Genomic DNA, 12,669 nt, shown 5'->3' with positions numbered 1-12,669 from the left:
GATAGTCAATTCTTGAAGGAGTCTTACTCAAGTGTTCCCTGAAAGCCTGGTGAACTTTTTTTTTTTTCTTCTTCTTCTTCACATATTTACTTTTTCCCCCTCTGCAGCCTGGAACTTTTTTATGTGTGCTACATGGTGCGAACTGCCTTTCCCACAAGAACTAACGTCAAACAGACGCTAACCAACATCCCAGTAAATAGTTCACATCATCCAAACAGAGGAAAGGGGTTTCATTGGCTCAATTAGGTAAGAAGCATGTTGTTAAACAGATGTTTTTGTACTCTACTGTCACGGCTAACCTTTAGGAAAGCGCTCTGAGAAGACCTGGAGCAGCACAGCCCACTAAGGACACCCATATGAGCTGACTTTCCACTGCAGTGATTTCATCAGTAATGAGGCACTATAAGCTGCAGATGTTGTGTCAAACTCTCAAATGGGAACCATGGCAACGGGATGAACACACAGAGGACCTTGCCCAAGGTGATCCAAACAGTGTTGTATGAGCTGACTGCGTGCCAAACTAGCTGACGTCTCTCAGGCATTGTTAATACTATAGCCTAACCAAGGAAGTTACACAACTCTGGCCGTTGTACTTTATATATTAGAAACATATTTAGTTTTACACATGCAGTCTATAAAGCATGGCTTCTTTTAATTTTTAACTGTAAGCCTGACCGATTCTATGGGATTTCCAAAAAACCAGCAGGACGTCACAATTCAAAGAAACCTCAGTAAGATCAACCGCTGTACTACTGCAGTTCAAAGTCTTTCAATACATCAAAAAAAGAAGGAAAAAAAACGAAAAAATGGGCCCAGTTTGTTAAAAAGAGAGGATGTTTCGTGTGGCCAGAACAGCAAGGACAAGAAAACAGTGCAGAGCAGCTCAACATGTAAGAATATCACTGTGCGCACAAACATCTGTGTTTATTAACTACAACACAAAACTCAGTCAAATGTGTCACTATCTGTTTGGTCACCAAAATGGCAATGATGCAGCAAAACAAGTCTTTCCAAAGAGAGATTTAAAACGGGGGAGAAGCATCACATCCAATTTCCCCCAAAATGTCAGCCTCTTTGAATAAATGTTCAGTTCCTCTGTCTCTTCTCTATTCGTTTCTCTCCTTTGGTTCAGTTTACTATTCTCTCTTTTCCCCTCCTCTGCCTTTCTGTGAATTAGGTGATGTAGATGCGGTGGAAGTCGTTGGCTCCGAAGGCACAGTTGCACTTGGGGCACTTCCTCTGCCGGGTGTCGTAACGCATCTTCAGGCATTCGTAGCAGAACACGTGGAAACACTTGGTGAGCACCGTCTCCTTGTCTCGTGTGTTGCAGCAGGGGCAGCGCAGCTTGGCCTGGAGACAGATAAACACATTGTACATGGGCCAAACACTCTCTCGCCAACACTGTTATGACCGCTATTGCTGTGCATTTCCAGGTTACGCAGCTAGTAAGCTTTTTGATATTTCCAGATCATAATATTCCTGCGGTCTGAGCTCAACTTTCTTGCCCATAGCCACACATGGAATGCAGCCAATCCAGCAAATTACATAGGTGTAGTAATTTGCATTAGAGCACATTACTTTCACGAGAATGTTAGATTTTTTGTCAACAGCCGACCACATACTGTGCCAGAAAGCTGTTGGGTGTTTTTATAACTCCCTCGCCACTAACGGAGGTTAATTAAAGCCATACATTTCTCTGCATTAAAAACTCCCGCTTGCTTACCTTGTACTGGTTGATCTCCTCCTGCAGGATCTCATCGGCGTCAGAGTACACCTCCACCTTCTTCTGTTTCTCCAGCTTACGTCTCAGCCTCGACAGGTCCTCCTAGACGGCGACGGGAGAGGGCACGTTTAACACACTCCTGTCTTCTGAGGGGATCTTCCAATAACGACTTCAGCAGTCATTTGTCAGAAAAGAGTCTGGAGCGATATCCCCAGCGCTGACAACACGACATACCTGTGCTCGTTTCAGGTTGCTGCTCTCCCTCTCCCGGGCGGTGCGGTTCTCAGCCACAGAGACCTGGATCTCCTTAAGCTTGGCCTGCGTGTGCTCCAGCTGCACCTTCAGGTCCTCTGCCAGCTGGGCAGCCTCCACCGCCTACAGGAAGAAATGGGACCGGACACACTTAATAAAATAAAAAAATAAAAACCTAATGAAATTCCTCAACTGTAATGTGGTGGTAGTACAATAAGCTACAACAATAAAACTCATTCTAAGTCAATTCCTCGAGGTTAACTTCGGATTCAGTCATACACCAAATTAAAGAGCACGGTTGGTTTTGCATGCAGTTTGACCCCATTTACTGCGGAGTGCGTATATTTTCCAGCTCTGGCAACCATTTCCAGCAACACATCTCAAGTTTCTAGACCCTCTTCGTGGCTTCCATGCAACCACTTGTTTCAGTTGAAGTAAACAGTGAGAATTTATGCACACAAGATGACCTCATTAACGGTGCCCCGGTGAACAATTGCGGTCTTGACAGGTACTTGGGCAATGTTAGCAGTTACTAGACAGGTGGCTGTAATTGGCTAACAACGTAGCTCGTTAATGCAATGTTTGGAGAACTCCACAAATCTTGGGTGTCGGAGCTTTTCCCAAGCACACAAATGCACCAGGATGATAATGATGATGTGTACAATTTTGGCAGATGCTCTTATCCAGAGCCTCTAATGGTGCAGTATTAATACTCAGGAGATCTGGCAGCAATGAAATCATCTGGTGATTAGGAAACCTTAAATGGCTGACAATCTGATTGATGGCATCGGTCTTCTCACCTTCCTCTTATTGAGTTCTAGTGCTTGTGTCCGAACAGACAGCTCCTTTTCCAGAGCAGCAAGTGTGCTCTGGAGGACGCCCTCTTTTTCCTCCAGCTTTTGCACCACCAACAGCTGGGCGTCCACCTGTGGAGCGACAGTGACGGTGAATATTTCGGCGCCTCGACACAAAGCCACGAAGGCTGCGCTTTAGGGTGAAGAAGTTCCACACGTCACCTGCGTTTTGAATGTGAGGACTTGGTCGGCCAACTCCTCCTTCTCCTCTTTCAGCAGCTTGTAGATCTGGTTCGATTTGATCCGCTCGCTCATCAGCTTGAAGTTTGCGTCGTCCTTCTCGCGCAACTGCTGCAACAAGCGACTGTTCTGCTCCTGCATGTCTTCGAAGGCCTGGCCTGTAACATCCATCTCACTCAGCAGGGCTTCCTCCTCCTCAAGAGACAGAGGGGTCAGGGATCAAAAACAATGACGAGACAGTGACGGACAGTGTCTGTGGACACCAGAGCCTCGGTGGGGCCTTTTTATTTAACACATTGTATTATTGTGCTATTATTTTACTATGTACTACTTTTATTTTGAATAAAAAGCAGCTCATCAGCCCAAATCTATAGTACAGTCCTATCTCTTTGGTAGATTTTGGTCAAAAGAAGCACAGAAGTTGTTATATTTGAGGGTGCTACGACATTTTAATTACATTTATTTGACATTCTGGCTTTATAACATTCTATTGGGACTTTTTATGACAGACTATACTATGTAGGGATGCTACTATGAAGTTTTTCTGTCAGACCAAGTTTGTCTTTAAAATCTTTAAATGTCAAATATCATAGTATAGTAAGTTTAAATGTCTTTAAACAAAAATACTTTCCACATAAAAGGATGTTCATTAGAAAGACGCAATAAAAATATTTATTTCTCAACAAAATGAGATTCCGGTATAACTGCCATTTTAAGAATTTTAATTATTTTGGCCAAGATAATGGCACCATGGGTAGCCGCAGCATGGAGGTCCACGGTCGGCTTGCAATTTTTAGGGATAGTTTTGGTGTCTGGTCTATTGTTTCTGCATGCCACGAGAGGATTTGTCAAGAAAACACACTGATAATGTACTATAAACAATATAATTGATATATTATATACGATTTAAATGAACACATTGTGATAAATTATAATATATATGCATCCCACGCTTTTGAGTTCCCTGCCCACTCTCCCTGCTGTTCGCATGAAGTTTCAATTCTCCCAGTTCTCCTCCTCAGGCTCAAATATCAAAATCCATCCACTGTATTTATTAGAAATAGCCTGGTTTCACTGCTGTTTGTAATTGTGGCTTTGAAACTATGCACTTATTCTACATATTTCTCAGTTGTGTATAAACAGAGAGAAAGCCAGACAAGCAGACACTTCAACTGAAAGCATTAAAATCGGTCAAAATTCATATCGTCAGTTAACGGTTAATTATAAACATGATTTTGAAAAGACATTTTTATGACTTTATGACATTTTAAGGTGTACTATTTTTATGGCAAACTACATTATCACTGTTGTATGGCATCTGTAATGCATACTACTAAATGGCATGACTTTTTATGACATTTTTATAAAAATACCTAACTGGCAGGTTAATTACATTACACATTCATTGGCCTATATTTGACTATGCATCTCAAGGTGCAAACAATAAATTCTGTGCTGCAAAATCTTACTTTGCTGCATTTGCTTCATTTTTGCTTCACACTGCCCACTCACAAGCCAACCGGGCCCCATAAAGCAAAAGTCATGAGCTCACAAATAGCTTGTTTATTGGATAGTTTTGGCAAACTGTCAACCTGCAAAGTTAAATCCTGGCAGCCAGAAACTGAAGCAAACAAATTAAACACATCTGAGTCCAAACTTATGTAGCTGCTGTTCTTTAAACCAGATAAGAGGGCGAAATGTAAGAGCCGAATACATCATTATTAGTCCAGACTGTGTTTTGCCTTCTGTTCATTATGTTCTGCTCGACCTCCCAAGCATGAGGAGTTTCAGAACTCAACATCTGTCTCCTTTGTGCCGATAAAATGTCACAGAACAACAACTCACTCTTTTACACTTTGGTGTAATTTCCTGTATTTGGTTTAATTACAGTCTGCTTAAGAATAAATGAGACCTGCATTTTTAAGGTGGTCTTAGTGCAGATGTTCTTTGTGCCAGAGTTTTCTGAAGCCAAACCGAAGATGTACATCCTCAGGGCTCCTTTGGTTAAAATAATATAATTCCTAATAAGTGATACGCATCGAGACTGGAAGATCTTAACTCATTTAGCACCAAGGTCAACATTTGAATGAAAATGTTTGCGACAGTATTACATTATCTAATGTGGGTGTATCCCCTGTCTATGCAACTCAAGTTTTAGAATTACAATGACATAACTTTACCAGCATTTGACCCGAGTCCGTTAATGTGGTCTTACACTCTGCTTTCTATATCCCTTAGTTTTCTGACTCACTAATGACATTTCATGAGAGCATCTCAGCTTTACAAGGTTAGTGAGCTTGGATCAGATCAGTGTTTTGCATTTATATTTTTTTTCTAAAAATGAGACCCAAGATCCCCTTTCTCCTCTATTGTAGCAGCTTCAGACAGCAGTGTACATTCACTTGCGCCAGATTTAACTGATACGAAATAACAAAAACAATAGAGCTTTTAAAAAAGAAAAACAAATGTTGCCATGCTTTCAGATTTGGAGTGACAAGAGATTTGTATGTATGTATATATAGATAATTAATATTTCAGACAGAATAAAATAAAAAAAATATATTGAAAACAAATGGAACCAGCTGATCAGATTAAATTCTAGGCCACAGTGTGAACTTTCAATTCCTCTTTTATTGTCTAAGTTTAGGAGAACCTGTTTTCACAGGCAAATGTGATACTCATTGCACTACTTGCATGCATTACACAGTTGGCATGTTTATATTCCTACCTGGTGTTGCCCCGAGGGTTTAAATCAACGTTCCATGACTGATGATTCATGCTCGTCTGAAATTCTTAATACGTTTAAAAAGTGGAAGATGAACTTTATCTTCATTTGCTGCTATGACCAACTGTAAAAAGTGGAGCATATGTGTATCAACCGCATTTAAAGCCTCTGGGTAAAAACTGACGTGAAATTTTTTTTTTTATGGTTACACAATGCTGGAAAATAAAGACCATCATGGAGAGGCTACCGAGTCGTTCCTTCTGTCAGGGCTTGACAGTAAGCTTTTGTTTCACTTGCCGGATAACCAAATCCAAATGTAGACCTATCAATAAATAAATAAATTTACCAGCTCTCCTCTTGCCTTTTTAAAAAAAAAAATGTTTTATAAATATCGGCCCCATATAACGATCACATTTATTTTTCTGCACGAAGCATTCCATTTGCATGAACATAGTTACTCGCCTCAGGTCAGCGTAATGTTGAGCCCCGACTGTTACAGTATAAGTGAGCTAGCTAAACGGAAGCACATAAAAATGGCACGCACGCCTCCTGCCTGAGTCGCTGCTCCACTCACTCACATCTGTGGGAAGAAAACACACATACCTGCTTCGTTGCAGCAAGTTTCTTTTGCAGATGCTCAATGGTATCTTCTGCCACCCGAATCTTCCTTAGGGCATCTTCATCGGCTAGCTTCTTGCTTTCCTTCCTCTCCCTCTCCTCCAGCTCTCGCACTCGCATCCTCAACTCATCCACCTGGGCAGTTTGAGATAAGGGTTATGAGATGCAAAAAGGAAATGTGCAAAAGACAAAGACACCAAAGAACAAACCTCCGCTTTAGACTTGCGTTCAGCTGCCATGAGCTGCACTTTGTCTCTCTGCTCCTTTGGAGCCGACTTGTACATGTCTAGCAAGAGCTTCATCTCTTTCTGGGACTCCTGGGCTTTCCTGATGGGAGATCAAAATCCTATCAGTGCCGTTATTTGAGCGGTTCTTACAAGCATACGTTTGCTTAAATAGACATTGTTGCTGCGTAAGAGCAAACAATAAATAGTGGACTAGAAGCGGGATGTACTTGAGTTCTACTCTGAGCATCTTCAGCGTGTCCGAGTCCTTCCTCTTCAGCTCGTCACTGCGCTGCCTCTCTCTCTCGCGCTCCCGTTCTCTCTCTCGCTCAGCCTCCCTCTCCCGCTCTCTGTCCCGGGCCCGCTGTCTCTCCAGTTCCTTCCTCCTCTCCTCCTCCTCCTCCTGGTCCTCATCCTCCTCTTTCTTCACATCGATGCTGTCATTCGTCGTCTCCTCTAGAATCAGGACCCCCGTGTCGCCACTTTGACAACGCAACTGTTGACAAAGCAAAAATAACTTTTAAGAATGACTATATTTACCTGATAAATAAAGCGACATTGGTGAGAGGAAATTAATTGCTCCTAATGTGTCAGTTTTGCTTCGAAAACCCCCAAAATTGGCCATGAATAACGTAATCTACCTTATTGATCTCCATCTGCGTTTCCCGCAACTTCCTCTTATAGCGCTGCACGTCACCTTTCAACTGCAGGTTGTGGTTCTGAAGGCTGCTGATTAAATGTCTCATCTCTCTGTTGATTGGTCCTGAGAGAGCAGAAACAACGGAGCACTGTCAACGTTTGGTTTTTGAGTCATTCAACACTATCTGGCGCTGTAAATGATGAGCTCAACTGCATGGTGCACAGGATTTACGGTCATATTATGACACAAATGCATTGCTTCCAGCATCATCTTCACATGATCATAATCACCAGTTTACATAATCCGTCTCTCAAAAAAGATATATATTTTCACATACAGTATATACAAATGATTTCCCTTCCCTCCTCAAAGACTTGTTGACAGATGGAAGAGTGTGTTTCAAAAGGTACCTGCTTGCTCGTTGGCTGCCAGGTTCTGCTCAAACTCAATGCGCAGCATCTCATACTCTTTGCGCACCTGGGCCAAGGTATCCTCCAGCTGGATGACCTCAGTCCGCAACTTCTTCTGGAGGGACAGCTCGTCACTCTGAACAGTTGAAAACAGTAATACATGTTGACTGTTGCCGAGCCGAAATAACACACACATCCAGGTGTAAGTCGGGGCAGGACAAAACAGTTAAAACAAACGGTTGGAATGGCAACACTGGGCTACAGCCAAGAGGGAGTGAAGAAAATATTTTACATTTTCTCTGATAAAAAACGCATATTTTCCTGTAGAGACAACTGAAACGTACCTCCATGTGCTCAATCTGTCTGAGATGGGCGTTCTTGGCAGTGAGTAAGAGGGCCCGTGCCTCATCCAGCTGGGTTTTCACCCCAAGCGACTCATTGTACAGCAGCGAGAATTGGGACTGCAGACATTTGTACTCTAGAGTCTCCTTTACAACATCTTCTGGAATATTCCGCAAGTCCATCTGAAAAATCAGGAGATGACAATGAAGGGTGAGCGTTGGAACTCTGTAAGAACACTAAAATTGCCAAAATATATAACTTCAGCCACAATAATCCATCCATCCATCCATCCATTGTCTACCGCTTATCCTGTATTCAGGGTCGCGGGGGGGCTGGAGCCGATCCCAGCTGTAGCCACAATAATATGAAATGTATTCTTGACGAACAGGTGTAGGATATCCAATGTTTCTAAGTGAACAACCAGATATTTTATCTTTACCTTGAGCTTTTCGCTCTCCCTCACAGCCTCCTGGAGCTCCACCTGCAGTTTCTCCAACTCTGCCATGCGGCTATTAGCCAACTCTTGGTTGTGCTCCAACTCTGCATTGAGACTCTCAAACTAAAACACAGACAAAATGTTATCGATGGGAGAAATCTGCATACCAGGAAATACACATAGATGAATGAATGAATGCAAAAGGGCCACTTCCTTTCTCTCACCTTCTGAATGTTTAGTGTAATCTGCCCTCCAGGAAGTCCCCCTGAGCTGCCGGTGCTGCTGTATCCAGACTTGAGCTGCAGACACACATCATATAATATTATCACATGCTTATTTTTCTATAGAGAAACTCAACCCCCATACAACTTGTTGTTGGACTGCCCTCTACTGGTTTAAACTCGGCTATTGCAATTAAATTATTTGCTTTTGGCTGATCTGCAAAATCTGATTGCAATAGCCATTTCCCTGCATAGTGTGGAGACAGGAGCATTAGTTAAGAGTAGCCATAACACTTTCAATTGAATCTTCACTAAGGCCCTCGGCTACTCCGTCAAGCTGTCAGAGGTACCCAGGAGCCCACACTGTCATTTACTGCACTCCCTGGAGATTTCAAACAGGTTAAATAATAGGAACAGAAGCTAAAGCCTATAGATGACAGGACAAATGGTATCTATTAGATCAACTGGTGATCTAGACAGAAGACAATGAAATTAGGCGTTCCTGCAACGCCAGGTAGGTCTTTATTCACAGTTACAATCAATAAAATGTAAATAGCATATGCTAATCACTAGCATTAATGCTAACCGCCAGCATACACAAATCCCTGCATGTAAAATAAAAATCTGAAATGTATATATTGTAGAGTTAACATCACTGAATAATTATGCCTCATGGACAGATAAAAAGCACATATAAGAGACAAGTTGCACACAGAGAATTTCATAAAAACGCACCTGCTCCATGGCTTCTGCCAGATGTTTGTTGAGCTTTTGTTCCCTGTTGCGGAGTTTCTCAATGTCCCACTGCAGGTCCTCCACTGTCGTCTCCATCTCAGACACTTTGGTCTCGGAGCTGGTCACCTTGTCCACTAACTCATTATACTGCAATAGAGGCAAAGATGTGAAAAGAGCTGTGTCAGTGCACCATATTCACAATATACTCATTCACATACTCCAACTATTTCTGACACACAAGCATAAAAATTCAGCACATATGTCGGCACACACTAATAGGGCCAAGAACATCGTACCTCCATGGACATCTTGTGGTGTCGGCCCTGCAGCAGAGTGGCCAGGTCTCGCAGCCGACTGTTCTCATCCAGCAGAGTGTGGTTCATGTTGATTATGTCAGACTGGCTATCATCGTCACATGCTGCCAATGAAGATCAAGATAGTTATGTCAACTTGGAGTGGAGTTAAGTGGCAAAACAACTCAACTACTTGATAAAAAGTACTAGATTGTGTCATAATTCCACAGTTACCTGCAGCCTGGACTTGCTTGCACATGTTGTCGATGCGACTGTGAAGCCGGTCAAAGACACAGACCAAGCATGCAATCGCTTCCTTGCTGAACTGCATGCGGTCTTGGAGATGCAGGGTGAGCTCCTCCTCGCTGCTGTGCTCTAATGTGACCAGGAAACCCTTGGCATTGTCACTTAGGGGAGCAGGAGGTGGCGATGCATCTGAACATAGTAAGAGGTGGTTATGTACAAGGTTTGTTAAAAGCAGCAGATGATCAAATGATCAAAGCATTAAACTTCATCCTTCATTATCACAACAGATGTTGTCACTGAGTAAATACACGTCAAATCTCTTTCCATCTAATTGTGCACTCCAACTGTGTGATAGAATTATCAATTTGACTGATATTGAAACCTAATGTGGAGTCATACCCATGCAAACACATTAATCTGGATTATATTTATATAAAATAAGGTCATATAACATAATACATGGTAAGAGTATAGCAGTACATAAATACAATCAGTGATTGAGACTTCCCAGCAATCGGCTTGATCAAGAAAAACCCTGCTTACCAGTTGTTGAGTCCTGTGGCGGCTCTGTGGGTACCAACAAGTCTTCTGACCCAGTAGGAGGAGGAGGCTGCTTGTGCTCTTCCTGACGCTCTTCCTGATGCTCCTCCTGCTGGTCTGCCGGCTCCCCCTCATTCTGGCCCTCTGGGAGTGGAGGTGGAGGCACAGCAGAATTTGGTGAGGCCAGACTGACACAATCTTCCTCCATTGGTATGGGTTCAGGGAGAGGGGGCGCAGGTGGGGCAGGGGTAGATGTCACCGGAGCATCGGGCTCAATGCGTTTGCGTAGAACGTGCACATTTTCATCCAACTGCAAATAAGAAATGCAAGGATTCAGAAAGCATTGCCATGGATGTATTTTCTGTACAACACAAATCAGATGTGCTATTCCCAAAAAAAAAAAAGGTTTGATAGTGATTATTATCGTGGTGATTCCAGGCTGAGCATAGTGCAAAACTCTACTAATTGGCTACATTAACATGCACACAAAAAATAAAATACATATAACAATAAATGGTTGTTACGGCCTAGGAGCCGTCAGTGTTTGTTGTGTATATCTGTTAGTTTTGTCCTATACTTCTGTGTACTGCAGGTGCTACCCTCCCCCCGCTGGAGCAGGTGATTGAGCATGTCTGTCTCCAGTTGCAAATCACCGGCATGGAGTATATAATTTGGGGCCAGAGTTGCAGCTGCAATTGTGTCATCCAGCAGCGTCCCCGCTGTGTGTTTTGCAGTGATAATGAGAGCTGTGCTTTGTTTGGTAACTGTACGCAGAATTGTTTAGTTGGTTGTTGAATAAACACCAGAAATGGTTAATTGCACTTGAGACCATTGCCATGAGTACTTCCAGCTTGAGTGGGTTTTATTTGTATTTCCAACGTGTTACTCCCCACAACCCCTAGTCGCCTCTGGGACGTAACAATGGTGAAGAAAACATTGCATTTGTTGTTGAACACCAAGTGGCTTTGACAGAATGAGACCCTCCTATTTATTTGTTTTTTTTTAATTTTCAGGTCAAAATGTATCATTAGCTTAGAAAAGGTGTAAATGTAAAAAGGTACCTGCGACCAGTAGCGGTTAACAATAAGAAGTGTGGTGTCATCAGTGGCTTGTCTCTTCTCCAGCTTTTCAATTTTCTCTCGAAGCTCATCCTCCATCGTCTGTCTCTGTTCCAAGCGCTCACATAGCTTCTTATTCTTGAACTGGAGGACCTTCATGTCCATTTCCTCCTGTACAAAAACACCAAAGCAAGCAATGTCTGAGACCCTGTTGTTTGTCAAAAACAAAACTTGACATGCCCTACAATGTATAAGTCATCCTGGTGGTAGTAGTAGTAAATCCACTAGAAATGGTGACTTGTGAGAGTAAACACCAAATGACTGACCGTAGAGGAAACTCCAGCGATGCGTATGGGCTCAATGAGAGTGGTGGTGGTCTTCTCCTCTTTTTTGCTTTTCTTCTCGGGTGGGCCAGGGGGACTGTCCCCCCCTGAGGGACGTTTTCCTCCCCCAGCACTTGACATATTTCCTTCCCCTGCAAGAAACCAAACATGACATGACATTTGTTTAATTGGCACAGCTTTAATAAGCTTTCTCACTTGGTTTCTATCATTAGAATAGTCCTGCAAACGGAGAACTCATTCAGATGATGACAGCTAGCAAATACATTAGCCTTGCATTACAAGCACAGGGCCAACGACTCTAACCGTCTCCGATAATGATCTTCTGAGGGTGAGAATGTGTGTTGCTGAACGCTTATGTCGGCTGTTATTGTATACGTCGCTGCATGTAAAGCTACCGAGTAATTTTCATTTGGCATTTCTTCTCAGATTTACGAACACTAGCAAGCTTGCTAATGCTAACTATGCTAACGTTAATTCTTCGAGACCTAGTTTGCTAAACGGCGCTCTTTGTCCAGCGGATTTAATGACCTGTGGGTCGCAATTTTTCATTCACAGACAACCACTACACTAGTACGGTACTCCGTAACGAATCTCTAAATACAAAGAAATGTACAAACACATTTTTGGACAAATATTAACACTACAAACCTTCACAAGGAGCGATTGAAAATGTTGCTCAGTGCATACACGGAAGCTACGGGAAATGACGACAATGTACTTCCGCAGAGTATCAAAATTTAATTTAAAAATAAATTATACAAAATAATAAACACCAGGTCATCTACATTGGGACATCTTACTTCTTGAATTCGTTTGTAATGAACCCTA

The 12,669-nt window shown here is 42.5% G+C and overlaps 1 protein-coding gene across 2 annotated transcripts; it reads right to left on the bottom strand.

The window, feature by feature from the left end:
• Positions 1-891: 891 nt before the first annotated feature.
• On the bottom strand, positions 892-12,550 carry rnf40 (ring finger protein 40). 2 transcript variants are annotated; one of them, XM_084040052.1, is made up of 20 exons: positions 12,490-12,550; positions 11,824-11,972; positions 11,501-11,668; positions 10,443-10,749; positions 9,888-10,088; positions 9,657-9,778; positions 9,361-9,507; positions 8,629-8,703; positions 8,408-8,527; positions 7,971-8,150; positions 7,627-7,762; positions 7,218-7,339; positions 6,807-7,072; positions 6,562-6,679; positions 6,338-6,487; positions 2,992-3,204; positions 2,776-2,901; positions 1,958-2,098; positions 1,724-1,825; positions 892-1,350 (listed from the first exon to the last, which is right to left on the bottom strand). In XM_084040052.1, the coding sequence occupies exons 2-20, from the start codon at positions 11,959-11,961 to the stop codon at positions 1,174-1,176; spliced, it is 3,009 nt and encodes a 1,002-aa protein (XP_083896178.1). In that variant the 5' UTR covers positions 11,962-11,972; positions 12,490-12,550; the 3' UTR covers positions 892-1,173. The 2 variants fall into 2 exon arrangements, with proteins under 2 accessions (XP_083896178.1, XP_083896179.1); XM_084040053.1 differs by having other exon boundaries at positions 2,992-3,201.
• Positions 12,551-12,669: the final 119 nt, after the last annotated feature.

This window comes from Eutrigla gurnardus, assembly GCF_963514095.1.
Source record: "Eutrigla gurnardus genome assembly, chromosome: 22".
Lineage (NCBI taxonomy): Eukaryota > Metazoa > Chordata > Actinopteri > Perciformes > Triglidae > Eutrigla > Eutrigla gurnardus.
The sequence above is the reverse complement of the archived record's forward strand: the minus strand, read 5'-3'. Positions and strand labels throughout refer to the sequence as shown.